Source organism: Lithobates pipiens, unplaced genomic scaffold (genome assembly GCF_037356315.1).
Source record: "Lithobates pipiens isolate NorthernLeopardFrog02 unplaced genomic scaffold, aLitPip1_a1.2 Scaffold_16, whole genome shotgun sequence".
NCBI lineage: Eukaryota > Metazoa > Chordata > Amphibia > Anura > Ranidae > Lithobates > Lithobates pipiens.
Window position 1 is genome coordinate 408,995,086 of NW_027507748.1, and position 27,813 is coordinate 409,022,898.

The 27,813-nt window shown below is 40.7% G+C and overlaps 1 protein-coding gene across 12 annotated transcripts in view; it reads left to right on the plus strand.

Annotated features, from left to right (window-relative positions):
• MSI2 (musashi RNA binding protein 2) overlaps nt 1-27,813 on the plus strand; it is an 845,284-nt gene that overhangs the window by 615,384 nt on the left and 202,087 nt on the right. For all 12 annotated transcript variants that reach the window (XM_077482429.1, XM_077482423.1, XM_077482428.1 and 9 more), the window contains one exon: nt 12,524-12,638. In XM_077482429.1, coding sequence (XP_077338555.1) covers nt 12,524-12,638 — 115 coding nt within the window. The remainder of the gene's footprint in view (nt 1-12,523; nt 12,639-27,813) is intronic.

Genomic DNA, 27,813 nt, shown 5'->3' on the forward strand with positions numbered 1-27,813 from the left:
ATCAGTGTAGGTTAGTGCAGCTTATCAATGCCTATAAGTGCAGCCTCATCATTGCCACCACATCAGTGAAGAAGAAAAAATTGTTATTTGCAAAATTTTATAACAAACCTAGAAAGTTTTTTTTTTCTTTTGTCTTTTCTTTTCAGTGGGGATTAAATACCACTAAAAGAAAGCTCTATCTGTCTCAGAAAATTTCATATGGGCACAATGTTGCAGGACAATTGTCATTCAAACTTCAACTGAAAGCTTAAAATTGACCTGGGCAGGAAGGGGGGTGAAAGTGCTAGGTATTGAAGTGGTTAAACATCACTGTGTTTGACTGTGGCCATCTTTCATTACTTCCCTGTCTCCTCACTATCACTGATGATTGCAGTAGTATACAGTGCCTTCCGAAAGTATTCGGCCCCCTTGAACTTTTCAACCTTTTGCCACATTTCGGGCTTCAAACATAAAGATATAAACATTTTATTTTTTGTGAAGAATCACCAACAAGTGGGACACAATTGTGAAGTGGAACGAAATCTATTGGATTTTTGAAACTTTTTTAACTAATAAAAAAATGAAAAGTGGGACGTGCAAAATTATTCGGCCCCCTTGCGTTAATACTTTGTAGAGCCACCTTTTGCTGCGATTACAGCTGCAAGTCGCTTGGGTAATGTCTCTATCAGTTTTGCACATCGAGAGACTGAAATTCTTGCCCATTATTCCTTGCAAAACAGCTCGAGCTCAGTGAGGTTGGATGGAGAGCGTTTGTGAACAGCAGTTTTCAGCTCTTTCCACAGATTCTCGATTGGATTCGGGTCTGGACTTTGACTTGGCCATTCTAACACCTGGATACGTTTATTTGTGAACCATTCCTTTGTAGATTTTGCTGTATGTTTGGGATCACTGTCTTGTTGGAAGATAAATCTCCATCCCAGTTTCAGGTCTTTTGCAGACTCCAACAGGTTTTCATCCAGAATGGTCCTGTATTTGGCTGCATCCATCTTCCCCTCAATTTTAACCATCTTCCCTGTCCCTGCTGAAGAAAAGCAGGCCCAAACCATGATGCTGCCACCACCATGTTTGACAGTGGGGATGGTGTGTTGAGGGTGATGAGCTGTGTTGCTTTTACTCTAAACATATCGTTTTGCATCGTGGGCAAAAAGTTCGATTTTGGTTTCATCTGACCAGAGCACCTTCTTCCACATGTTTGGTGTGTCTCCCAGGTGGCTTGTGGCAAACTTTAGACAAGACTTTTTAAGGATATCTTTGAGAAATGGCTTTCTTCTTGCCACTCTTCCATAAAGGCCAGATTTGTGCAGTGTAAGACTGATTGTTGTCCTATGGACAGACTCTCCCACCTCAGCTGTAGTTCGCTGCAGTTCATCCAGAGTGATCATGGGCCTTTTGGCTGCTTCTCTGATCAGTCTTCTCCTTGTCTGAGCTGAAAGTTTAGAGGGACGGCCAGGTCTTGGTAGATTTGCAGTGGTCTGATACTCCTTCCATTTCAAAATGATCGCTTGCACAGTGCTCCTTGGGATGTTTAAAGCTTGGGAAATCTTTTTGTATCCAAATCCGACTTTAAACTTCTCCACAACAGTATTACGGACCTGCCTGGTGTGTTCCTTGGTCTTCATGATGCTCTCTGCGCTTTCAACAGAACCCTGAGACTATCACAGAGCAGGTGAATTTATACAGAGACTTGATTACACACAGGTGGATTCTATTTATCACCATTAGTCATTTAGGACAACATTGGATCATTCAGAGATCCTCGCTGAACTTCTGGAGTGAGTTTGCTGCACTGAAAGTAAAGGGGCCGAATAATTTTGCACGCACCACTTTTCAGTTTTTTATTTTCTAAAAAAGTTTAAAATATCCAATAGATTTCGTTCTACTTAACAATTGTGTCCCACTTGTTGGTGATTCTTCACAAAAAAAATTAAATTTTATATCTTTATGTTTGAAGCCTGAAATGTGGCAAAAGGTTGAAAAGTTCAAAGGGGCCGAATACTTTCGCAAGGCACTGTATGTATAAGCCTCACAATTGGTTTTCATTCTGCTTTGGAGTCAGTTTCTTTTCTCTATTGACATGTGTTGTCTGTTTATAAATGTTTTGTGTCTGTTCTCCTAGGCTGTGAAAATCCTAATCGTCGCTTGTCTTTCTGATATCAGCAGTCGCCTGTTATATGGTTGCAGAAGCTAATTACTGGGTGACTGTTTCTGACAGCGCTAATCCAAACTGCATTTTCTTGTTAATTGTTGATCCAGGCAGAAAAGATTGTATTGTTATCCTTAGTGTGTGTAATAAAAGGATGGGAGAAGTGGGGCAAATGATTTGTGATATTTAGAATGATGATGTGTATGGGCTTTGAGAATGCATTTGTATACGCTAGCTTTTTTCATTGTACACACTCACATTTTTTTTTTTTTTTTGTGCACTTCTACCGATTTTTTTTTTACCACATCTACTTAAAGTTTACTTAGGGTTTAGAAAACTTTTTGCTTAGATATATATTAAACTGTCTATATAAATGGGACACTAAGTGCATGCTTGTCTTTTGCGAGCTATGGGCATAGGGTATTTATAATTGGCTTCCTGTCAAAATTGCCATTATTGTGTTTACGAGTGTGGTAAAGATGTTAGATAGTGAGTAGTTGTCGGAAAACTATAGGCTGCACTAAAGAACAAAAAAAATTGTCTATGCGGGATAGTAATCTATGAGGGTCCTTGTTCAAGAATTTCCTGTAATGGAATGACTACCATCTCCCAGTTGTTATCCTGTAACCCTGCCACATACCCCCCTGTTTGAAATTACAAATGGACATGTTGACACATGTTGTGCAGGTATGGTCCATCATTGTCAGTCATGCAGACAGGACGTGCCTGGAAAGGTTGGAGGAGATCAGCAGCTCCTATATGCAAGAAAAAATAGGAAAAAATGCAATTGCTTTGATAGAGGTGAGAAAAACCTGCATCACTTTCTAAATATTAACAAATAGTAAGAAAGTTGCCCCTGAAAATGTAATTTATGATACAACCTGCAGGATAGAGCCAACGTTCGTCATCACGCACTGAAAAATCTGGAAGTAGCCCACTTCACTTACAGGGCTGGCTTGTTTATTATATATCTGATACATCTATGTGAGTATTCTGGAATTTTCATTTAGAAATTGTTTTATGCTATGAGGCTTTCTTGGTTTTTCCTTGCATGAAAACATTGGATAACCAGAGAGTGGCCATTGAGACCAGATTTGGATGTGCATTGATTGCTTGTCTACCTTAAGCCTCTTTGTATTAAGCAAGAATCAAATGTTTCTGGTAAGCATGTGTAGTGTGGTATATAGTAGAGGATCACAGTGGTTAAGTTGATAGTTTATGGTGTTGTGGCACTTTATGGCAAAATTTTTGGCAGACTAAGGCTGCTTTCACACTGGGGCGGTATTCAGGCGTTACAGCGCTAAAAATAGCGCCTGTGTAACGCCTGAAAAAAACCGGCCCCTTTAACTCCAGTGTGAAAGCCGGAGGGCTTTCACACTGGAGCGATGCGCTGGCAGGACGGTGAAAAAAGTCCTGCTAGCCGCATCTTTGCAGCGGTGAAGGAGCGGTGTATTCACCGCTCCTATACCGCTCCTACCCATTGAAATCAATGGGACACCGCGGCAATACCGCCGGCAAAGCGCCGCTTTGCGGCGCTTTGCGGGCGGGTTTAACCCCTTTTCGGCCGCTAGCGGGGGTTAAAACCACCCTGCTAGCGCCCGCACACCGCCGCTAAAACGACGGTAAAGCGCCGCTAAAAATAGCGGCGCTTTACCGCCGACGCTGCTCCCGCCCCAGTGTGAAAGCAGCCTTATATCCCACACTGAATGGTGGACTCACTGAGGCCGCGTACACACGGGCGGACTGTTCGCCCAACTTTGTCCGCTGAACAGTGTTTGGGCGGACAGTCCGCTCGTGTGTGGGCTTTCAGCGGACAGTTTCAGCGGACAGTTGGACGGACAAGGTTTTTCGGAATTTACGAAAAACTGTCCGCTGAAACCTTGTTTCAGCGAACAGCCCGCTCGTGTGTAGGCTTGTTCGTCAAACAAAGTTGCGCGCATGCTCAGAAAGGATTTTCACGCCGAAAGCTATAATGCAGTGTATAGGACGTCGTATTTTTCGTCCCGTCGTACCTGCCGTTCACGTCATCGCGCACGGTTTCAGCAAATTGTTCGTTCGTCGTGTGTGGCCATGTCCGTCCATGCTAATTTTGAGCGGACTGTTTGCCGAAACTGTTGGACGGACAAAGTTGGGCGAACAGTCCGCCCGTGTGTACGCGGCCTAACATTTTATGTCCTGCATATAATTTTTTGTGATCTAGTTCTCTGAGTTTTTTTTTTTTTTTGCATATATTTTGCGTATTTTTTTGCGTATTGGTTGTTATATGTCAATATTTAGAAAGCGCTGCACGATTTTCTCACATCTATTTTACCAATAATATATTTTGGTGCTAGCAGGGACACATGTGCATTACTCTAGCATGATTTCATTCTTTGATTTTGGTAATTGTTTACCTCTTCCCCACCTCCACTGCCACAATTGCCACCTTTGGGGTTGGGGGGAGTGGTTCCAATGGCAAACTCAGTCCGAAATGTAGCTCCCCTCCTCCGTCCCCCGCTGCCAGGCAATTCACAAAGAGCAGCAAGGCTTTACTGTAGGTTTACCTTAGTCGAGATGGCGGCGGCAGCACCACCAGAGAGCCAATGGAAAAATCGGCTCGGATGAAGACACCGCTGGATTAGTGTACAGGTAATTGTCTTAATATTAAAAGTCAGCAGCTACAGTATTTGTAGCTGCTGACTTAGATTTTTTCCTGAATGAGCCTAGAGCTTCCCTTTAAAGATCTCAGTTCAAAGGGAGTGTAGTTGCTTCACCTGACACTCAATAGTTTTCCTTTGTAGATTAATCTTAAAACCAGCACCATCTTACAATAAAAGTAAATTGTTAAAACTGTAAAAAAAAAAAAATTCCCTATTGCATTTGCAATAAGAAATCTGAACTTGAACTGTCATTGAAAATTGATGAGTTGGTATCTAGTGATCTGCAGTGACTTTCAGCATTTCTAACCATGAACCAAGTGTTATTAATCTTATTTTAAATGTGCTTGCTTTAAAGTCCTTAAGTATTGCCTATGACATATCTTATAGCAAGAATACAAAGTACAGTTAGCAAAATAAACTGTGCCACCTATACCTATTGATAAAAAGTAAGGTAGAATTAGTCTAAGCCAGATTACATTTTTTTTTCTTTTTTACTTGTATATCTGCAGTCTTTCCTTTTCTACACTCCTTGAAAACTGCAGATCATGTTTGAAATCTTTCTTCCTGTTTCAGCAGTGGGTGTGGAGTCTGGGCATATATTGTATGTGTGTGTGAGCTGATTGGAGGAAAGTCACCCCCCCACCCCTCCACATAGGCAGAGGAAGGAAGGAACATGCAGAGCTGCATTCTGAATAGACAATCTCTCTGCTAATCTACCTCTAAGCTCCCTCCCCAGCACAATTTTTCAGCTGCTGTTATCTCATGTGTCTTAGAAGTGACTCTGCGGATAACAGAGGAACAGAGCACCAGACAGAAACGGCACTCAGTGCTTTAAAGAGAGATACAGTAAGTAAACACTACAGATTTATGCGCCTGGGTCAGATCTCATGAATGGGGTTTATAACCACTTTATGAAAGAGTACCTCCTAAAAAAGCTTTTTAACCTGATCTTCCTTTGGAAAAGTTGTGGGTGGCTCTTCAGATAGAAATATTTCAATAGATATTTAACAGGATGCACATTAAAGTCAATACCCCACAGGATCCCCTCTTGTGATGTGTAATGTCTACCTACTTAGCATGTATAGCATCTAGGCATCTTACACACAGTTTTTTCGTATTTGGCTGGCAAAAGCAATGCTGCACTTTAGAGTGAAAGGGAAACTAATTGGGCCTATATACGCATCATTATATGTGCGTAGCCATGTGCACTGCATGTACATGGGACGGTGTGAATCCCACGTCACTCTTCATTTTTATCTTCTGTGTCTTACTTTGAAAGGAGGGGATTCGTGGCTTTATTTTCTTTCCTCATTCCTGTCAAAGGATGTCTAGCAATCACAGGATGTGAAATATGGAGGTGTTTTGAGAAATGTATCAAAGAAAATATTTAACACATCAGGATGTGTCAGTGTATAGAATAAAACGTTTTCTCACTTTCGCTCTTCCTTTGAGCTTTTGGGTTTCTTGCTTGAACAGTGCAAAGTGAAGGGTAGGTGTGTTTGTTTTAAATCATCCCATTACAGTGAGTTAACCTCTGTTACCTAAATGAAAATTGTATAAACTTGAGGTTTCCTTTGATGTAGTTGCTTAGTAACAGGCAGCAGGTATCTGTAAAACAATGACTAGACTGTCACTGATAGGGGTATTAGGAAGTGAGATGTTTAGCCACACTTTGCTACATACCATTATTTCTCTGAGCTTTTGTAATGATCACTAAGCAATATTTATGGCTTTGTTACATGTAACTGCTCTTCACAAAAACAATCCTCTTATTTAAGGCTATCAATTGAAGTACAGTAACTGCACAGACTCGGTATAGAGTCCACAAACTAATTATCTGCAATAAATGTGATCTTTAAAAATAATCCACCATAATAATATACTTTATCAGGTGATGCTAATATGTAAATTACCTATACAGTATGATAGCAATTCTGTGCATATAATTATTAACCACTTCAATACCAGGCACTTAAACACCTTCCTGCCCAGACCAATTTTGAGCTTTCAGCGCTGTCGCACTTTGAATGACAATTGCGCGGTCATGCTACGCTGCACCAAAATAAAATTTTTATAATTTTTTTTCCCCACAAATAGAGCTTTCTTTTGGTGGTATTTGATCACCTCTACGGTTTTTATTTTTTGCTAAACAAATAAAAAATACCGAAAATTTTGAAAAAAAAAATGATTTGTTTTAGTTTCAAATCTTTGTAAATAAGTATGTTTTCTCCTTCACTGATGGGCACTGATGGGGCTGCACTGATGGGCACTGATAAGGTGGCACTGATGGGCACCAATGAGGTGGCACCAATGAAATGGCATTGATGGACACTGATATGTGGCACTGATAGGCGGCACTGATGGGTGGCATTGATGGGTGACACAGATGGGCACTGATAGGTGGCACAAATTGGCACTGATAGCTGGCACGGATTGCCATGGATGGGCGGCATGGATGGGTATGGATAGGCGGCACAGATGGGCATGAATAGGCGGCACAAATGGGCATGGATAGGCGGCACAGATGGGCATGGATGGGCACTGATAGGTGGCACGGATGGGCATGATAGGCGGCACAGGTGGGCACTGATAGGCGGCATTGTATTATGTTATACTGTACTAATGGATGCCAATCAGTGCCAAACAATAATGCATGCCAATCAGTGATGCCCATTGTGGGCACTGATTGGTATCCATTATGAGCACTGATTGGCATCCATTGTGGGCACTGACTGGCATCCCTGGTGGTCTAGGGAGGATTACCTTGTGCTGGGCATCCCTGGTGGTCTGGTGGCGTCCCTGGCGGTCCAGTGTGGGTATCCTCGGGGGGGCAGCGCTGATGATTGATCAGCCCAGACCCCCCCCTGTCAGAGGAGCAGCCGATCGGCTCTCCTCTACTCACGTCTGATAGACGCGTGTGAGGAAAAGCCGATCACCGGCTTTTCCTATTTACAATGTGATCAGCCGTGATTGGACACGGCTGATCAAATGGTAAAGAGTCTCCGTCGGAGACTCTTTACCGAGATCGTAGTTGCAGGGTGTCAGACTGACACCCCGCAACAACGATCGCCGTCGGGGGCACGCAACGGCTCAAAATCCTGATCACGTCATATGACGTCCGGTCAGGATTTTGAAACCACTATGCCGCCGTGTATCTGCTATAGGGCGGGCGGCAAGTGGTTAAAAAATAGAGTGTGCACATCTTTTTTTACTGTTACTGCATAGCCAGCTTGATTATTATTATTTAGGATTTATATTGTGCTAAAAGGTTTCATAGCACTTTACAATAGAAAGGGAGACCGTACAATTACAATACAGTTTAATAAAGAAGGAAAAGGAGGACCCTGCTCATGGAATTTATAATCTAAAGGGACTGGCCTAGAATTGTAGGCAGAGCTTATATACACAAGTATAAAGTTCTTCAGTAAACATTCATTATAATAGATAGGCAGAGGGCAGGCGAGCCTGGAAGGAGCCCACTCCTCCTTAAAGGCACAGGGACGCAATGGACACCCAGCATATAGCACAATGGCAGCAAAGGTGTCCAATGTGTCCCCTCACTAGTATTCCAACAATACAGACAAATTGCCATTGCCCTCACCTATAACTGGCCTTCACAGCAAGAAGCACATGGAAGGACAATGCATGTAAAACAAAACCAAAGGAAATTCCCAGCTCAACTTGCCAGCCAGCCTGCTACCAACCAAATTAACTTGTCTAACAGTTTGCGTTAAAAACAGTGGGTTAATTAGTTTATCATAGGTGTATTTTAAATGATAGAGACAGAATATCAACCAAAAATCCTGATAAAAACACATGATACAAATGTTATAAACTGAGTTGCAGTTTAGTGGGTACAATAAGTATTTGGTGAGAAACCCTTGCTGGCAAACACAGAGGTAAGACGTTTCTTGAAGTTGGTGACCAGGTTTGCAGATCTTCTCTAAATCCTTAAGGTTTCTTGGCTGTCGCTTAGCAACTTGAACTTTCAGCTCCCTCCATGAATGTGCTATAGAATTAAAGTCTGGAGACTGGTTAGGCCACTCCATGACCTTAATGTGCTTCTTGTTGAGCCACTCTTTTGTTCCCTTGGGTCACGGTCATGCTGGAAGACCTATCCGTGACCTATCTTCAGTGTTCTGGCTAAGGGCAGAAGGTTTCCAAAATTTTACAATACATGATCCCACCCATTGGCCCCTCAATGCGGCAAAGTCGGCCTGAATCTTTAGCAGAGAAACAGCCCCAAAGCATAATGTTTTCACCTCTGTGCTTGACTGTAGGAATGGTGTTTTTATGGTCCTTCCTCCAAGCAAAACAAGTCGAGTTAATGCCAAAGATTTTGGTCTCCCCTGACCACAGAACTTTCTTCCAATCCTTCTCTGAATCCTTTTGATGTTAATTTTCAAACTTCAGATGGGCCTATACATGTGCCTTCTTGAGGAGGTGCACCTTGCGGGCACTTCAGGATTTCAATCCATGGTGGCGTATTGTGTTTGCAATGGTTTGTTTGGTGACTGTGGTCCCAACTGCCTTGAAATCATTCATAAGCTCCTCCCTTGTAGTTCTGGGCTTATCCCTCACCTTTCTCATGATCATCCTTATCCCATAAGGCAAAATCTTGCCTGGAGCTCTAGACTGAGGGTGATTGATGTATTTCTTCCATTTGCAAACAATCGTCCAACAGTAGTCTCCTTCTCACCAAGCTTCTTGCTGATGATCTTGTAGCCCATTCTAGCCTTATGCAGGTCTACAATCTTGTCCCTGACGTCCATTGACAGATCTTTAATCTTGCTCATGATGGTGAGGTTTGAATGAAAGAAAGAGATTCTGTGGGCAGGTGTCTTTTATACACACAATGAGTTGTCGTTAGGAGCATCTTCTTATTGATATTCTGTCTTTATCATTTAAAATACACTTATGATAACAATATATAATTATAGACCCTCCATTTCTTTGTAGGTGGACAAACTTACAAAATCTGCAGGTGATCAAATAATTAATTATTTTCCCCACTGTGTGTGTGTATATATATATATATATATATATATATATATATGAAAAGGGAATATGCATATGCTTAAAAACATTCCCCTCTTGGTGATCAATGTATATTTCAGGGATTTTACCAAACCTTATTGCATATTTAGGCTATTCTGAAGAAATAGCTGTTTGTTTGTCCATGTGCAATGTGAATGGGAGTGACTTTTTCATTATTTATCAGCTGCTGTACTTGCAGGGTTGTAATTATTATACAGGATTTATATTGCGCCAAAAGTTTACCCTGCACTTTACAATATAAAGGGGGCAGTACAATTACAATACAGTTCCATACAGAAGGAATAAGGGGGGCCCTGCTCATGGAGCTTGCAATCTAAAGACTCTAATGAGGAGAGTGCAGGGTCTAAATCCCGTTTGACGTGATTAACCATTCGGGAGTATCTCATCAACACTGAAATGTTTGTTGCAAAGGATACGAGGATGGCCAAAATCATGTATATATCTTAATGCAGACTTCTGGGAAAATCAGAACTAATCACACAAACAGGCATTTCTGGGGGGCATTCTGTATACCATCTGTTTATAGAGAACCTCCAGATTCCCATATTGAATAGCATTTACAGAAAATTACAGCACTGCAGCTTCAAAAGGAAAGGTCGTTTTTAATAACGTACATTACAATATGGCTTGTGTTACATTTGTATATGCTATTTTATTATTTTTTTTGTTATTTTCAATATTTTTTTCCAACGAAAGTGCAGTTACCCTTTAATTTTACAAATGGTTTATTGTAGCTTTGTGAACTATTTTGTAGTCTGGTTATGCAGTCCTCAATAAAAGCAAGCAGAGCTTTAGATTTGAGTATGAGTTGACCTGCGTAGCAGTGCACTACTGAGCATTTCTAGTTATTCTAAATGACCCATAGCTATTTTCTTCCATGCAGAAAAGAGTAACAAGAAAAGCTTTTGCAGCACAACCACTTGTCAGCCAAATTAGGAAAAACCTTATGATAAGCCAAGGTAGTGTGCTGATTATTCAAGGACAAGGCACAGTTACTATCTCCAAGACATTATTGTCTATGGCCTTCAACTGTATCACTGAGACTGATAAGTAGTTGGACATCTGCTTAACTATGGTCCCCTTTGCAATATAAATATTAGCTGATTGTTTCTGGTTACCCGTTTCTTACTATTTGTAAAATTCAGGTTTTAAATTATACCGTGGAACAATTGCTGCTGTTCATTTTCCTACCTGTAGATAAAAAGAATCTTCAGCGATGTAGAGCTCACTTCTCAGCACTTGTACAGGGTGTATTATTTCACAAGACACTATGAATGTGGATGACTTGCTAATGATCACTAGTCAGTAATTGCCTTGTTATAAAGTGACATTTAAACCTGAAATTATGGTGAACCAGATAAGAAAATGATTGTGGTGTCAGAATTTTTTTTTCAATCTCTTCTGAACAATAGCAGGTACAAAAAAGATGCCCTCCTATTAAACACCGACAGTTCTGTATGGAAAACAGCATAATGGTTCCTAGCAGATTGCCTTCCTCTCAGCACACCACTGGTAGAACAACGTTGTATGATCGGTTCCCTGCTGTGTGTCCAGTGTGGAAGAAATGACACATTGGCACACGGTTAACAAAAAATAAAGCTACCGCTGATTGGGTGAGCAGAAAGCTAGCATAAGATCACTGGGCTGCTACCACACATGCTCATGTCTATGATTTCATCTTGCATTCGTCTAGAAGTCTTTTGAATTCTGGTCTGTTAATCATGTTTTCAGACTAAAAAGTACTGTAATTTGCAGCTATTAATCCTGTCCTTTAACAGTAATCAGTCTGCATGCAAAATCAGAAGGTGACCCACTACTACCTAGTTTGTGGATCTTTAGAACCCGCAGACACACTTCAAACCACCGTCATGAATCTGGCTTTTTTACACGAAGCTTCTACATTGGGTTTGCATCAGTGAAATAAAGCTTCATAAATCTGCTGGCACGTCTATTTAGGTGTCCACGGGCTAGTGCAGCCTGGCAGATTCGTGAAAGCAATAGTAAATCAGTAATGTAACATAAATATATGATAAAACACTGCCTGACAAGTTTGACAGCATAATTTAGTGGATTTAAAATTCTCAGTAATAAAAAGATGATTGTGTATTTTCACTAAAAAATATTGGTGTATCATCTTAATGATAGGCCACCAGAACTTCCCTTTTTTGATAGAGTAGGGAAGAGCTAGAGACTCTTTGTGAAGCTTTTGTTACTTTCTGTGTCCTCTACACAGCCATTACATTTATATTGATAACCTCTATTTTTTTTTTTTACTGGTGACCGTTGTCACTGAGACAGAAAGTGATGGGAAATGCAGAATGTTAGATTTGGTAACAGAACAAGAGGACACATTTTTCAGTACCTGTTTGGGAACAATGTGATGAGGATTTTATCTCTTTCCAACTCTAGCGGGAAAAAAAAAAATTGGCTACACAGACACTGTATAATTTGTATCAACATGTTTGGAACTTCTGTAACTACATATATACATGTAGGCTGTCTCTGTTTTTTTTTTTTCCAGTAATTTGATGATTTAGCTTATATTTGGTCAATGCCAACAATTATGTATATAGTGGATGTCCGCTTTTGTCAGCCACATGAGAATGCAGTTTTTACCTTCAGCTTTGTTTGACATGTGGAAGAAATGCAGTTACATCTTATGTATATTATTTCCACTCTGTAGGTAGAATGTAAGAAAGCACAACCTAAAGAGGTTATGTTTCCCCCTGGTACAAGAGGAAGAGCGAGAGGACTACCCTATACCATGGATGCATTCATGTTGGGGATGGGAATGCTGGGTAAGTGCCCTAGTTTCATTTAACAGCTTTGCAAACAATTTTTTTTTAATGAGCATTTAAATATCTGACGATATTCAGACATGTTTGAGTTTCATCCAATACCTAGGAATTTGACCATTTTGAGCATTGTTCTGTCCATTGGAACATTGATCACCTGTTGAGATCTATGTCAGCTCTTCCATTGAGGTGTCAAACTGTGTAGCTGTTTTCCATGGTTTCTCTAAGCGACACACATCATTATTTTACAGCCTACATAACCTGGAGGACACTACCATGTGCAGAAATGTGTTACATAGTCAGGTTGAAAAAGGACACAAGTCCATCTAGTTTAACCAATATTTTTTTTTTTTTTAAATCATACAATCTCATATACACAATCTTATACCCACAGTTGATCCAAAGGATGATAAAAAAAAACATCTTAGCATGATCCAATTTGCTACAGCAGAGGAAAAACATTCCTTCCTGATCCCCTGAGAGGCAATCAGATTTTCCCATGTTCAACTGTACCTATAAATGTTAGTACCCACTTCAGTTCCAGAAGGATTTACCCTCTTTCTGACCAGAGCATTTTTTGCGATACATATGATTTGTGTTGCTTTAGCTGACAATTGCATGGTAGTGCAACATTGTACCCAAACTAAATTGATGTCCTTTTTTTCCCCACAAATAGAGCTTTCTTTTGGTGGTATTTGATCACCTCTGCGGTTATTCTTTTTTGCACTATAATCGACAGTTTTTAAAAAAAAAAGCAATATTTTTTACTTTTTGCTATAATAAATAAATAAATATCCCTCAAATATATATATAAAAAAAATGTATTTCCTCCGCAGTTTAGGCAGTTTATTCTACATATTTTTGGTAAGAAAACCCACAATAAGTGTATATGGATTGGTTTGCGCAAAAGTTATTTACTAGTAATGGAGGAGATCTGCGATTTTTATCAGGACTGTGAAAATTATGGCTGACAAATCGGATACTTTTGACATTATTTTGGGACCATTGACATTTATACAGCGACCAGAGCTACTAATTACTGTATAAATGACACTGGCAGGGAAGGGGTTAAACACTAGGGGGCGATAAAAACATGTAAAGAAAATCTAATTTTTTCATCAGTGTAGGCCAATATAATTCTGCTACATATTTTTGGTAAAATCTTAAGAAATATATATTTATTGGTTTGCGCAAAAATTTTAGCGTCTACGAACTATTAATGGCGGTCATCAGCGACTTATAGTGGGATGATGATATTGCTGCAGGGGTTGGGTGCTTTTACTAGTAGAAGGCATGGATCTGTGTTTCTGCTTTACAGAAACATAGGATCCATGCCTTCTGTACTGACAGAATGCCAATCTGCCTTGTTTACATAGGTAGACTGCCATTCTGCCAGTGTACTGAATGATCATTGGGTGCCGGCGGACATCGGGTCAGCGGGACCTGCTGATTAGCTCCCGCTGTGTAAAATCACAGCGGGAGTGAGCAAGAGGTGGAGCGCACTCACGTCTGATGATCACACATAATATACGTGATCCTGCGCAACGTGGCCGTCCTATAGCTGTGAATCTGCTATGGGGCGGTCGGCAAGTGGTTAATAGCTATTTTTAACCACTTAAGGACCGCCTCACGCTGATATACGTCGGCAGAATGGCACGGCTGGGCACAATCACGTACCTGTACGTGGCTCTTTAAGTGCCCAGCCATGGATCGGGAGCGTGTCGCCGCCGGCGTGCTCCTGACCCAGTCCTGAGCTCTGTGGCCGCGGGACCAGCACCCGCTGGTGTCCCCTGATCAGGTCACAGAGCTGAAGAACGAGGAGAGGTCTGTGTAAACAAACCTCTCCCCTTGCTTCCTAGTGTGGCTGTCACTGATCGTCTGTTCCCTTTTATAGGGAAAGACAATCAGTGACATCACATGCCAGGCCATGCCCCCTACAATAAAAAACCATAACATCACACATAACCCCTACACTGCCCCCTAGTCCCCTACACTGTCTCCATTTACACAGGAATCAATGAATTTAAATAGCACTGATTGCTCTATAAATGACAATGGTCCCAAAAATGTGTAAAAAATGTCTGATGTGTCCGCCATAATGTCACAGTCACAATAAAAATCGCTGCTTGCCGCCATTACTAGTAAAAAAAAAAAATATTAATAAAAATGCTATAAAACTATCCCTTATTTTGTAAACGCTATAACTTTTGCGAAGACCAATCAGTAATCGCTAATTGCGATTTTTTTTTAAACCAAAAATATGTAGGAGAATACGTATCGGCCTAAACTGAGGAAAAAAAAAATGTTTTTTTATATATTTTTTGGGGATGTTTATTATAGCAAAAAGTAAAAAATATCGAATTTTTTTCAAAATTGTCGCTATATTTTTGTTTATAGCGCAAAAAATAAAAACTGCAGAAGTGATCAAATACCACCAAAAAGCTCTATTTATGGTAAAAAAAGGATGCCAATTTTGTTTGGGAGCCACGTCGCATGACCGCGCAATTGTCAGTTAAAGCAACGCAATGCGGAATAGCAAAAAGGGGCTTGGTCCTTTGACTGTGAATTGGTTCGGGGCTTAACTGGTTAAAGTGCTAAGTGTGTGCTGATACATCCATCCAACATATTTCAGTTAATTTCTGTTATGTTGTTAGACCTGCAAAAGTGGTGTGTCATTGTGAATTGTAGTGCTGCAAGACACTGCAATTCACATAAAAGAAAGATTCATCATCCCCATTTGTGATGAGATATATAATTTGCAGAGTGGACTTTTTGAGTGGTATAGTTTGGAATAAAAGAAAAAGTTCAATAGTTCTCCTGTGTGCTCCTCCTTAAATCCGTGGGATATATAAAAGGCTGATACATATTCTTCTACATATTTTTGATTAACCCTTTCATGACTAAGCCTATTTTTGGCATTTGGTGTTTACAAGTTAAAATCCATATTTTTTGCTAGAAAATTAGTTGGAACCCCCAAACATTATATATATTTTTTAACATAGACTCTAGAGAATAAAACGGCGAGTGTTGCAATATTTTATGTCACACGGTATTTGCGCAGCGGTGTTTTAAATGCAACTTTTTGGGAAAAGGGACACTTTCATGAATAAACAAAAAACAAAACAGTAAAATGATCCCATTTTTTTTTGCATAATGTGAAAGATAATGTTATGCCGAGTAAATAGATACCAAACATGTCACACTTTATAATTGCAGGCACTTGTGGATTGACGACAAAGTACGGTACCTAAAAATCTCAATAGGCGACACTTTAAACATTTTTTACGGTTACCAGGTTAGCGTTACAGAGGAGGTCTAGTGCTAGAATTATTGCTCTCGCTCTGATGATCGCGGCGATACCTCACATGTGTGATTTGAACACCGTTTACATATGCGGGCGCGACTTCCGTATGCGTTTTCTTTGCTTCGCAAGCTCGCGGGGACGGCGGGCGCTTTAAAAAAAAATTTTAATTTTTTTTTTTTTTTATTTATTTTAAAATGACTAAATTGTTTAAAAAAATAAAAATAAAATTGATCACTTTTATTGCTGTCACAAGGAATGTAAACATCCCTTGTGACAGTAATAGGCGGTGACAGGTACTCTTTATGGAGGGATCGGGGGTCTAAAAGACCCCCCACCCCTCCTTTACACTTCAATGTATTCAGATCGCCGAAAACGGCGAATCTGAATACCGGATATTTTTTTTAAACCGGCGCCATTGGCAGCCGAGTAAACGGGAAGTGACGTCATGACGTCGCTTCCGTGTTTACTATGAGGAGACTGGAACGAAGCCAATTACGGCTTCATTCCAGTTCCTCCCCAGCGGCCGGAGGCATCGCACCAGGAATCGGTGCTCCCAATCGAGCGGGAGCACCGGTAACAGCGGCGGGAGGCGGCGGGAGGCGGCGGGAGGGGGGGACGTCCCCTCCTGCTCCTCCGGCATAACAGCCGAGCGGCTTTTAGCCGCATCGGTTGTTATGGCTGGATAGCCAATCACCTGCTGAAAAAAACGGTACCGGGATGATGCCTGCAGGTGCGGGCATCATCCCGGTCTACCCCCCGGAAGCCGAGTACACACATCTGCGTACGCTCGGCGGGAAGGGGTTAAAAAAAATCGCAATAAGCGTTTATTGATTGGTTTGTGCAAAAGTTATAGTGTTTACAAAATAGGGGATAGTTGTATGGCATTTTTTTTACTAGTAATGGCAGCGATCTGCAATTTTTATCGTGACTGCGACATTATGACGGACACTTTGGACAATTTTGACACATTTTTGGGACCATTGTCATTTATAAAGCAATCAGTGCTATACAAATGCGCTGATTCCTGTGTAAATGACACTGGCAGTAAAGGGGTTAACCACTAGGGGGCAGGATAAGGGTTTAGTGTGTCCTGAGGCATGTTTCTAACTGTGGGGGGGCCTGGCTACATGTCACTGATCTCAGCTCCCGATCACAGGGAGCAGAGATCAGTGACACTGTCACTAGGCAGAATGGGGAGATGCTTGTTTACATTAGCATCTCCCCGTTCTTCCTCCCCATGAGGCGATCACGGGTATCCCCGCAGCAATCGAATCCACGGGACCCGCGACCCGACTCACAGAGGTCCCAGCCGGCAGCAAGCATGCGATGGCATGGCGGCAAATTTAAAGGGACAAACCTGTATGCCCATTTGCCTGTCCATGCCATTCTGCCAACATACATTGGCGTGCATCGGTTGGGAACTGGTTAAAGAGGTTGGAAACCTCGGGGAAAAAAACCCTGCAAGACAAAGGCATAATGAGCTAGTATGCATTGCATACTAGCTCATTATGAAATACTTGAGAACAATGCCCTGGAATGGCATCGGCCCTCCGAGTACAGTGTGGACATTTTCCACTGGAGTTACTTCCAGGTTCGCAGCTCCAGCACTGTGATTGGCCGGAGCCGCAATTAAATCACTCCCATGCATCGGCCACGGCATTACCCCTGAAGAAATGGCACCAGCGCCTCGTTTCTTCAGTGTGCATGTGCCGATGACATTGGCAAAAGCGCATATACTGAATATCTCCTAAATTGTGCAAGTTTAGGAGATATTCAAGGTACCTACAGGGAAGCCTTGTTATAGGCTTACCTCTAGATAAAAGTGGTGTAAAACAGCCACTTTAAGAAAAAGATTTACAGTGTATGTCTACCTGAATGTGCGTTGTTGGATCCTTGGAACTACACTTAGACTACATGCTTTGACTTTGCTCCTTCCATTCCAAAAAACAATGAGGCATCTCTCTTTTGACCAAAAATATGCCCCAAAGAAAGTGAGGAAAAGGGGCTTTGAAGACTTGGGTGCCAGGTACTTTCAAGAATCCCTGCTTTCATGTTACTTTCCAAATAGAAATAATAGGTCTGTTGGCCTGTATCAGAATTCCATTACCTACTACATTAAGGGCTGGCTGAGACTAGGTTAGTCTGTAACAAATGGAGACTAATAGATGTAGAAAGTATAGAGGGACGTAAAGTCTGAATTCATTCAAAAACATTTACTTATACTTGAGAATATGAATGTCTCTTTATTTGCTGGACTTTAAATGTTTCTCATCTGATGAGAAAAGAGCACATGCTACTTACCTTGATCCCACTGTAAGTGGCAATGAAATTTATTTATATATTTCTTTGAAATTGGTAGATTTTGAAGGAAAAAAAAGCCAGATTAAAGTGCAAAGTCAGACTTTAAATTAAGTAAAAATTAGACATATTTCTGTTATTAGTCATACTTCATGTATTATAACTACAATTTCTGAATTGTTCATATATAATTTTTATCTCATGAGATACTGTATTTTCCCCATAACCTATAATTATAGAAAATGTGTTCATTATGTTGTGCATCTCTAAAGAAAATCTGTAATAGAAAAGAAAATATAATTTTTTCCTCTCCTGTTAATTTTTCTGTTAATCTTATCAGAAGCAAATCATTTTTAGATGTTTGGGTCTTTAAAAGCAGTTAGATGCTCTCTCGGGAGATACTGGAATACGGTTTTCTTTTTGCATGTGAAGAAGCAGAGGGGTTTAAGCCTGGCATGCTACAGTTTAAAATAGATCCCAGCGTTCCTTTGGCATTATTTTAAAGCAAATCTTTAGCTCTTCCCTAACTTAGTTCTCTGTTTTTATGTCAGTCTGGCAATGCTTGAGCCTGGCTCTGCTTTGTGTGCCAACCAACTGGCATTTCTGCCTTGAGAAAGGTCTTAAAGATTCTCTTCCTTGTAAATGATTAACATTTCCTCCTGGGATATCCAAATTTGCATTTAAATGGATGTCTTAAATAGACTGTTTTACTCTTATTCACCAAAATAGAATGATGAAGGATGCGGTATGTTCATTCTGACTTAAAACGATCCTTTCTCCTGGAGAGAAATTGAGTCACACATTTATTCTCAACTCCTAATGTGGCTTTGACAGCTCCATGGTCTTTTTTAAATAAAATGTCTTTTTTATATGGTTTATTTGTGGTGTTGGAATTTATTTTAATATGGGCCTGTTAAATCCATTTTAAATAAAATATGATTTAGTTGTGAATAGCAGCATCACCAAGGACAGGTTAATACCACTCAATGTTTACAGGTTGTTTTAAAGTCTTTTTTATTTTCAATACATAATTCTGTGTATTCATAAATCAAATTCAGCAGGGTTCCATTTTGTTTCCAGGAATGTACTTTACAAAAGCAATTTAAGCTCTTATTTTGAGTCCTCAGTAAGAGACCAGAACTATGGGGGTTATTTACTAAAGGCCAAATCCACTTTGCACTACAAGTGCACTAAAAACTTGGAAGTGTAGTCGCTGTAGATCTTAGGGGGACATGTCCACTGATCCCCGCTGAGCAGGCAGATGGCTGATCTTTGTCCGGCCCGCTTATGCAGAGTGGGCACAGACACAGCCAGCTCTCCTCTATGGGCATTCGGATGTAAATGGACCACCTGTCCCTTTACACCCAACTGACATTCGATCCACCAGACAGAGGGGGAATGGATCTCCTTCTGTCTGTTTTTAGTGAATAGGATCGGATGTCAGCGGGTGTCAATAATTCGTTGACACCTGCAGCTCCAATTGGTCTTGCGTGAAAAAATGACAGGTGGACCTGATCAGTCCACCCATGTGAAAGGGCCATAACTTTTTTCCACTCTATCCAAAATGAAAAAAAAGAGAAATGTTGGCTATACATAAACACTTTAATATAAATACCATTTGTATGAACAGGCTGAAGGTGGAGTTTATATACTATATACTGTGATAGCAAGCCAGAAAAGGCAATGGGTTGTGTCCAGGATGGGAAATATATTTGTCCCAGTTTCATGCTGTAAACTAATGTGGGGTACACACTATAAGAAAATCGGGCAACCGATTGTCCAATTTTCCTCATTGTTTCACAGAAAATCGGAACCGATTTAAAGAAAATTTGTACGAAAATGGCTTTTTTTTTGTTGTTTCTGATCATGCATAGTCTTTTGTTTCTGATTTTTCTTGTACAAAAACAGTACACTTTAAGCGAAAATCGTTCGTTCTGTTCCCATACAAGAAAAGTTTTGCAGCTTGACGCTTCAGAAATTTTCATTCAGAAGGTCGGAATCGGCTGTAGAAAGTTGTGTACACAACTATACGAAAATGGTACGAAAATTATTTGGACAAAAATTCTCGCCCATGGTGTGTATGAGCCTTAATTTGGTTTCCTTTTTCTTGCTGTGTAGTGAGCCTGTTTGGGCTTAGTGAGGGGTTAACAAGCTCAGGTGTAACAGGTTGCATACTCTGGGCTCCTATAAAACTCCCAGGCTGCTTGGGGAAGATGCTCCACCCTTGAACCAGATTCCTGTGTAGGAATGGGGTGCAACAACTTCTCTTAAGTCTTTGTGACTAAAGACTGTTAATTCTGTGCGACAGTCAGGAGTCTGGGCAGTGGTAGCTGTTTCAGAACAAGTAGCTAGGTTTTGGTGTTTTGTAGTAAGACGCCCAAAGTGACAAGGGTTTATTTTCTGTTTTGTTTAATTTTGCTGTTTTTTGATACCTGCACTTTGTAAGAACAGACTTGTAAATAAACCACAGTTTTTTTCCCAAAGATCCTACTGTCTGACTGTGCCCATTTGGGGGGTCCTGCACACCCCCCTACTCCCAGATAGCAAGGATAACTTGCCACACATTTGTGGCAATATTGAATTGTAAGTCTCGTGAACTTGCTGCACATCTTCACTGGCAAGTTCTAGTTGACACTTTTCCAATTTGTAGCAAATTTTGTGGCAAGTCTCTAGTAAGAGCAAAGTTGCAGTGGTAAGTCTACAGCAAGAGCCCCACAAGTCTATAATCCCACAATCTGGTGATACTGAACCTACTGCTATTAACTGAATCCCCTAATAATAATCTTTAATTTTTCCTCGGATTGCAAAATGGACTGCAAATATTTTGAACACATATGAATTTTTTTGATGCATGCACTTTACTAATGAATAATATTTTCATGCACTAAGCACTTTTTGTTCAGCGCACCATTTTTTCTTTAGCGCTTTTTATTTAACAGCATTTGCACTTTAATTGTTTCATAGAAACATTTTTTTTATGATAGATTAATTATTTTATGCAATGAGACAGGGTTTATCATTATATATGATTGTTGGATTAAATGTATTTCTCACATGTACAGTAAGGGATTAGGTTAATAGCAGTGGGTTCACTATGACCAGGCTGTGCGATTATAGATTTGCACTGCTTGCTTCTTTTTTCTTGCCAATTAACTGGTGATCATATGCATGCATTAGTATTGTGCCAAGTGTGCCTGGGCACACCCCAATTACATTAGCATTATTGTTCTGTGTGCAGGCAGGGAGATGGGGAATATCTCCCTGAGACCAGTTCTGCCATTCATGAAGTACTACCGTACTTCTCTTTCACTGTACTGGTTCTACCATAAAAGCATATGTATATGTAATATATATCACACACACACACGCATGTGTGTTTCATCTTTGGGGTGTGCATCCTAATGCAGTAGGCTACACACACCTATGCTGGTGATTCACTGGTACTTAGGTGGCAGAAATCTTATTTAATCCCTCAATCTTCCATTAAGCTTTGCCACTAGTTTTTCTTGTTTGTCCAAGTGTCTGTTTTTATCGGGACTATTCACTAATTCACTAAGTGAAGAGAGATGAATTGTCAGAAAAACTGCAAAATCTAAGCCAAAGTGACTGAAGTAGAAAAAAAAAACGGCTCCCATTTAAATATTTTTAGTTCAGCTTTTTTGGCCTATATTTTATTATTTCCCTAAAAAATTTACCTAGTTTCACGGTGTAGTGCATTAAGACAAAACTGATCTTTATTAAAACATTAAAATATTTGAATAAAATAAATACACAACACTAGATTACATCTTAGTTTTTTTTTTATTAGGGTGAACATTTAACAAAACATATAAAATAATATTTATAATAGGGAAAAAGAACATTCTCAAAAACAATAAAAATGATACAAAAAAAAACGCCACACAAAACAAAAATTGCAGTAATATGCAATACTGTGAAACAGTGATAACGTGCACTAATTCAATAAGCTAAACAGCAAAAAAATAAATATGCATAAATGACTCTCCCTTATCCCCCGTACACATGATCGGACTTTCCGAAAACAAAACTATTTTGTTCGAAGGATGTTGGCTCCAACTTGTCTTGCATACACATGGTCACACAAATGTTGGCCAACAATTACGAACGTAGTGATGTACAAGACGTACGTGATATATCTCCATTACGAATTCTAGTTATATCTCAGGTGCGTACTTGATTCCGAGCATGTGTGGACTTTTGTCCGACAGACTTGTGTACACACGATCAGAAAGACTGACAGCAAACATTTGTTGGCAGAAAATTTGAGAACCTGCTAGTCAACATTTGTTGACGGAAAGTCCGACAACAAATGTTCAATGGAGCATACACACAGTCGGACTTTCCGCCAACAAGCTCACATCCAACATTTGTTGTCGGAAAATCCGATTGTGTGTATGGGACATAATTTAAAAAAAAAAAAAAAAAAAACAATAATATGTGAAACAGTGACAAAAGTGCTTGAATCAAAAGTGGGTATTCATCTGATTTTACATAAAAAAACAAAATAAGTCCCAAATAATAAAAGTGCATGTGCATCAAAACATGATGAGATGTGAAGATCACATGCCCCAAAAAACAGTTCTTGAAAGTTGTGAACACAATTCCCACTATCCAGGCATCCACCTGGAGTATGCCCTAGCAGCTCACCTTTAACAAAGACCACAACAGGGCTAGTAGTGCTTTGGTATACAAATCCTTAACGGCAATTCACATTCCACTCTCCTCTCCTTGCTTGCATCGAAATCCACAGCTGGTCTGACAAGGCTTTAATATATGGATCCATTATGGAAAATCACATTCCGATCCACTCTCCTCAAAGCGCTACTAGACCTCTTGTGGTCTTTGTTTAAGGTGAGCTGCTAGCATGTAAACAAGCAAAAATAAAATATTTTAAATTGTACTCCACCAATGGGGTATTAGGATTAGTCACCTCTTGATTTCTACCTCTTGAACTCCATATCAGATCTCATGGATACCACTCGCCTCTCTGCACACCACGCCCCAGCACCAATTAAAGAAAAACCTTAACTACAGCAGTGAGCAATGATGAAAATTTTGCCACAGTAGCCCCTGTTGTGGGATAACTATTACACAACATAACTGAACCAGAACTTTCAGCAGATTTGCATAATGTTTTCAAAGAAAGTTGATCTGGAGTCACGCAATGCAGACTTTCTGCAATTGTGCAACAAACTTGTGAAGCTTGGCAAGTCTAGCAAGAGCTTAGCAAGTAATTTTCAAACCTGCAGCAAACTGACTTGCTATCTGGGCTGAGATAATCCCTCTCAATACATAAAGTGTTCTTCTACACCATGCCAAATAGATCCTCCATGCAAGAAACAGATGGCCACCATAGACTTCAGATAGGATGGAGCTGCAGACATAATTGTATTCAAGCTTTTGTACTAGATGCTCACTCTCTAAACACTGTATTGTTTGACCATTATTAACTTGGCTATGGAGAATTGAATGCACAATGCAGATACCAACTCACTGGAAGGTAGGGAACAGGGCAAAATCAATAAGGCAAGGCTTTCAAACATCCAGTTGCTTCTTCCCTTATTAAGCCTTGCCCAGCAGTCTGCTGGTTCTCTACAGACATTAGATTATATCCACGTTGGTAGAATGTCTAGTACCTTGTTTAAAGTGGTGTTGCCACCAAAAAATTAAAACTGCTTAAAATTCGTAAAAAAAATAAAAAAAAAATAATTGGCAAAAAAAAAATTTTTTACTCACCTCTAAATACCGGTTGCTAGGGGGTCCCTCGTAATCTGCCTTCCTCATTGCCCGGGCTGGTGACATCACTTCCCCTCACGCCGCACATTCACCTGGGACCTGTCATGTGTCCCAGGTGACTGTACGGCGTATCACGGCGCCCTGCGCCGCTCGCGCATGCGCAGTGGGTGCCCGGCTGTGAAGCCACAGCCGGGTGCCCACAGTATGCATGACGGCGCCGCGAGCAGAGCGGGGAGCGAGGGGGGGGGCTTCGTTCCCCCGCATCGCTGGACCCTGGGGCAGGTAAGTGTCCGATTATTAAAAGCCAGCAGCTGCAGTATTTGTAGCTGCTGACTTTTAATTTTTTTTTTTTAGGGGGTACCCCACTTTAAGTACTGTATCTTTCTGAAAATGGCATAGCTTAACTATGCATAGTTGCCTATAGTAGCTGGTAAGCCATACACTTTATTCTGGTCACATACAGTCTGATGTTCTTGTGTTGCGTAGAGAGATCCTGTTATCTAGCATCCAATTCAAATAGTTACTCTGTCTTGATATAATCAGAAAGTTTTTTTTTTTTTTTATTATTAACTGGATATACTAAAAAAGCAAGGAAAACAAAACAGAAACATACTGGGATAAAAGTGTGAGGGCAAACCAGAGAGAGAGCGATAAAAAATGATTTTGAAGACATCACTTTTTTTTTTCTTACATTTGTTTTCAAAGTCATCTCTCGGCATACTATCAGACAAGTCTCCTCGTGAATGATCCACAAAAAGTGATGCTGCAAGCAGTACCCCAGAACAGCATTAGTCAGTCTAGTGCGTTGTGCTAGCAAATGAAAAGCACAGTGGTCCATTCACCTTGGGCAAGCATTCCCTTGTGATAAGATCTCTACTTTAAAATGTTCAATATCATTTTTTCAAACATAACAGAAGAAGACAGCAACTGACCTTACCCTATCTCTCATTCCTCAACATCAACTACCTGATTATCTCAAACAACACTCAAATCTGTCTGATTGCTTGTTGAGCATTGCTTACTGAGTGCTTTTATTGACAGAATATAGACTCAGTCAGACAAGTGCCTTTGATTGCCATCAAAGTAAATGTTTCTTTTAATAATGATTAGGAATTTGGAATTGTAATGGAACAGCTTATCAGGAAATTAAAATGGGAACTATGCTCTGTGCCAGTGATGCTCAACACCAGTCTTTGAGGACTCTAACAGTGCATTTTTTTAGTTCTGTTTAAAGACTTACAGGTCAGTTAATTGGTGGTGTTCTCTTACACAAGTCATTCATTTATGTAACTATGCCCCTACATGGTCATTGGTAAAACACACACTGTTACACTTTTTGCTTTAATTTCACCCACAGGATACAGGTTTATGTAAAGAAAAGTTCAGAGGCACATTGTACTGTGAAGAAAATTATCACATACAGACATTTATATTTAGCATGCAGAACATCTCACACTAGCAAGTCTTTTTATAAGGTGATACAGTAGATAATTTACTAGTGCTGAAGTCAAAGATTTAATGAGCATGCCCATAATTGCTGTTATTATTAATATCTAGCCATGTCATAGCTCCTAACAGGTCCTGTAAGGAAGTCTAGGGCAGAGATGGGTTAACACCTGTCTTTTAGCCCCTATATTGTAGCAGAAATTGCAGATTTGAAGAAGGGCATCCAAGCAGAGCTGTGATTTCTACTTATTTTTAGTTTAGTGACAAGACATAATTATTGTGAGATTGATCATTCCCTGGAAGTATTGAAGCAAACAAATTGTTCAGCGGCCGGCGCAGGATGAGCACAGCTCCTAATGGGAGCAGTGGATAGGTCATCCTGACCATAATTTGGCTTGATGAAGCATCCACATGGGCATGGTGTTAATGTGCTATTGATATTCAGCCAGCCAATTTCCCTGCGTAGACTGGGGCTGTGACTCGTTAGAGCAGAGCCAGGCATCACAGAAGCAAATGATGAGGAAAATTGAAGTAATGTTGTATTATAAATTTATGATTTCATCTGCCATGACCTGAAAGATGTTCAGTGATGGGGCTTATGATTAGGCCCGTCAGACACAGAAGCAACACATTTTATCTTGGTTAGGCTTGTGAGATCGTTCCTGGATGCAGAAGAGATCTCTGGCCTGGGTAGTATGCAGAACTCACTGTTGGATTTTGGAAAAGGTGGAATAAAAAATATGTGCATGAATAGTAGGACTACACAATATAGGACTTATACTAGTTTTCTTATTTAAATTAAAATGTAATGTGATGTGAACATGCACAAATAAATATGAAGGCCTGCAACTGAAACAAAAATGTTTGAATCATGCTATTCTTTATCCAACCAATAAAATGACCAGTCCTCTCGCCATTTTCCAAATACACAAAGCAATCACTGCCTGAGGTTACTCCCTTTTCTATTTAATATTACTCACCAAAGAGAAGGGGGTGCCCCATAAGTTCCAGTAGCCTGGGATCCCTGGTGGCTCATCCAATAATTTGGACATAACTTTAGAATCCATTTTATTTCTACAGACTTTGTATACCAAAACTTTTATGGGTTAGATACAAGTTAATATTGCACTATTATGCCAAATATTCTGTACCTGTTTACATGTTAACAGCTATTGTTGGACAATCAGTGTTTTGGTAATTGTTTGCTCTGCTTACAGGATATTATATTTATATAATTTATTTCATTATTAGTGAAATTGTAATTACTCTTTTTGTAATTTGTAATTGAGGGTTCATGTGGTACCATTTATATCTTTTCTCTTTCTTATTTGAAAGACATTTGTTTTTGTACACCAGGGGGCAAAAAAATTTGCTGGTAGGAAAGGGGGAAGTGTTTACACATTGTAAAACTTGTAAAATCAATAAAAGCTACCTGATTTGAAAACAAAATGGAAACTTACAAGGCTGTTGACTCTAGAAGGTGGAGAGCAAGGAGAGCTAAGCTGCTTGAGAGGATGACGACTGGACAGAGGCGTACCAAGTGGGGGGGCGGGGGGGCGTGCCGCACCGGGTGCCACACACTGGGGGGGGTGTCAGGGCAGCGCCCCCCCCCCTCCGCAACTGATCAGTCTGGGGCAGCGGCTGTCACTCACAGCCCAGCAGAGTGAAGCCGCCTCCCCCTTCTCCATGCATAGCACTGTGTAGACAAGGAGGGGGAGGTGGCTTCACTCTGCTCGGCTGTGAGTGACAGCCGATGCCCGAGACTGATCAGAACGGCGCGACGTGAGTCACGTGACCACAGAGTCCCGGAGTCACGTGCGCCGGGTCCCGCATCGCTGAGCCGACAGCCAGGTGACACTCCACTCGGGTGCTGCCCACACCTCCCCCCTGCAATGCCGCTGCCTTGCCAGGTACACTATGGGTCAATGAGTGTCACAACATTGCGATTTTTTTTTTTTGGTGTCCGTAATAGAAGTTAGACTGATCCTGAAGCAGAAATGTTATGTATACTATGTAGGCAAGTACAGGTATTCTTCTTTCCTGTGGATGGAATTGTATCAGTGCTATAGGGGAAGGGGAGTCTGTTAGGGAATATTGTCCCCTTGGAGAGCCTTCATTAGTTCTCTTTGGGTAAGGTGTCCAATTCCTGCAAGAGTTCAGATGGCCATCTTAACAATGGAGCCTTTGAATAGTGGATTACAGAGTCCCGGAGTCACGTGCGCCGGGTCCCGCATCAATGAGCCGACAGCCAGGTGACACTCCACTCGGGTGCTGCCCACACCTCCCCCCTGCAATGCCGCTGCCTTGCCAGGTACACTATGGGTCCTTAGGGGAGGCTGTGCACTGTAGGGGGGTTCTTTACTGTGGTGGGTC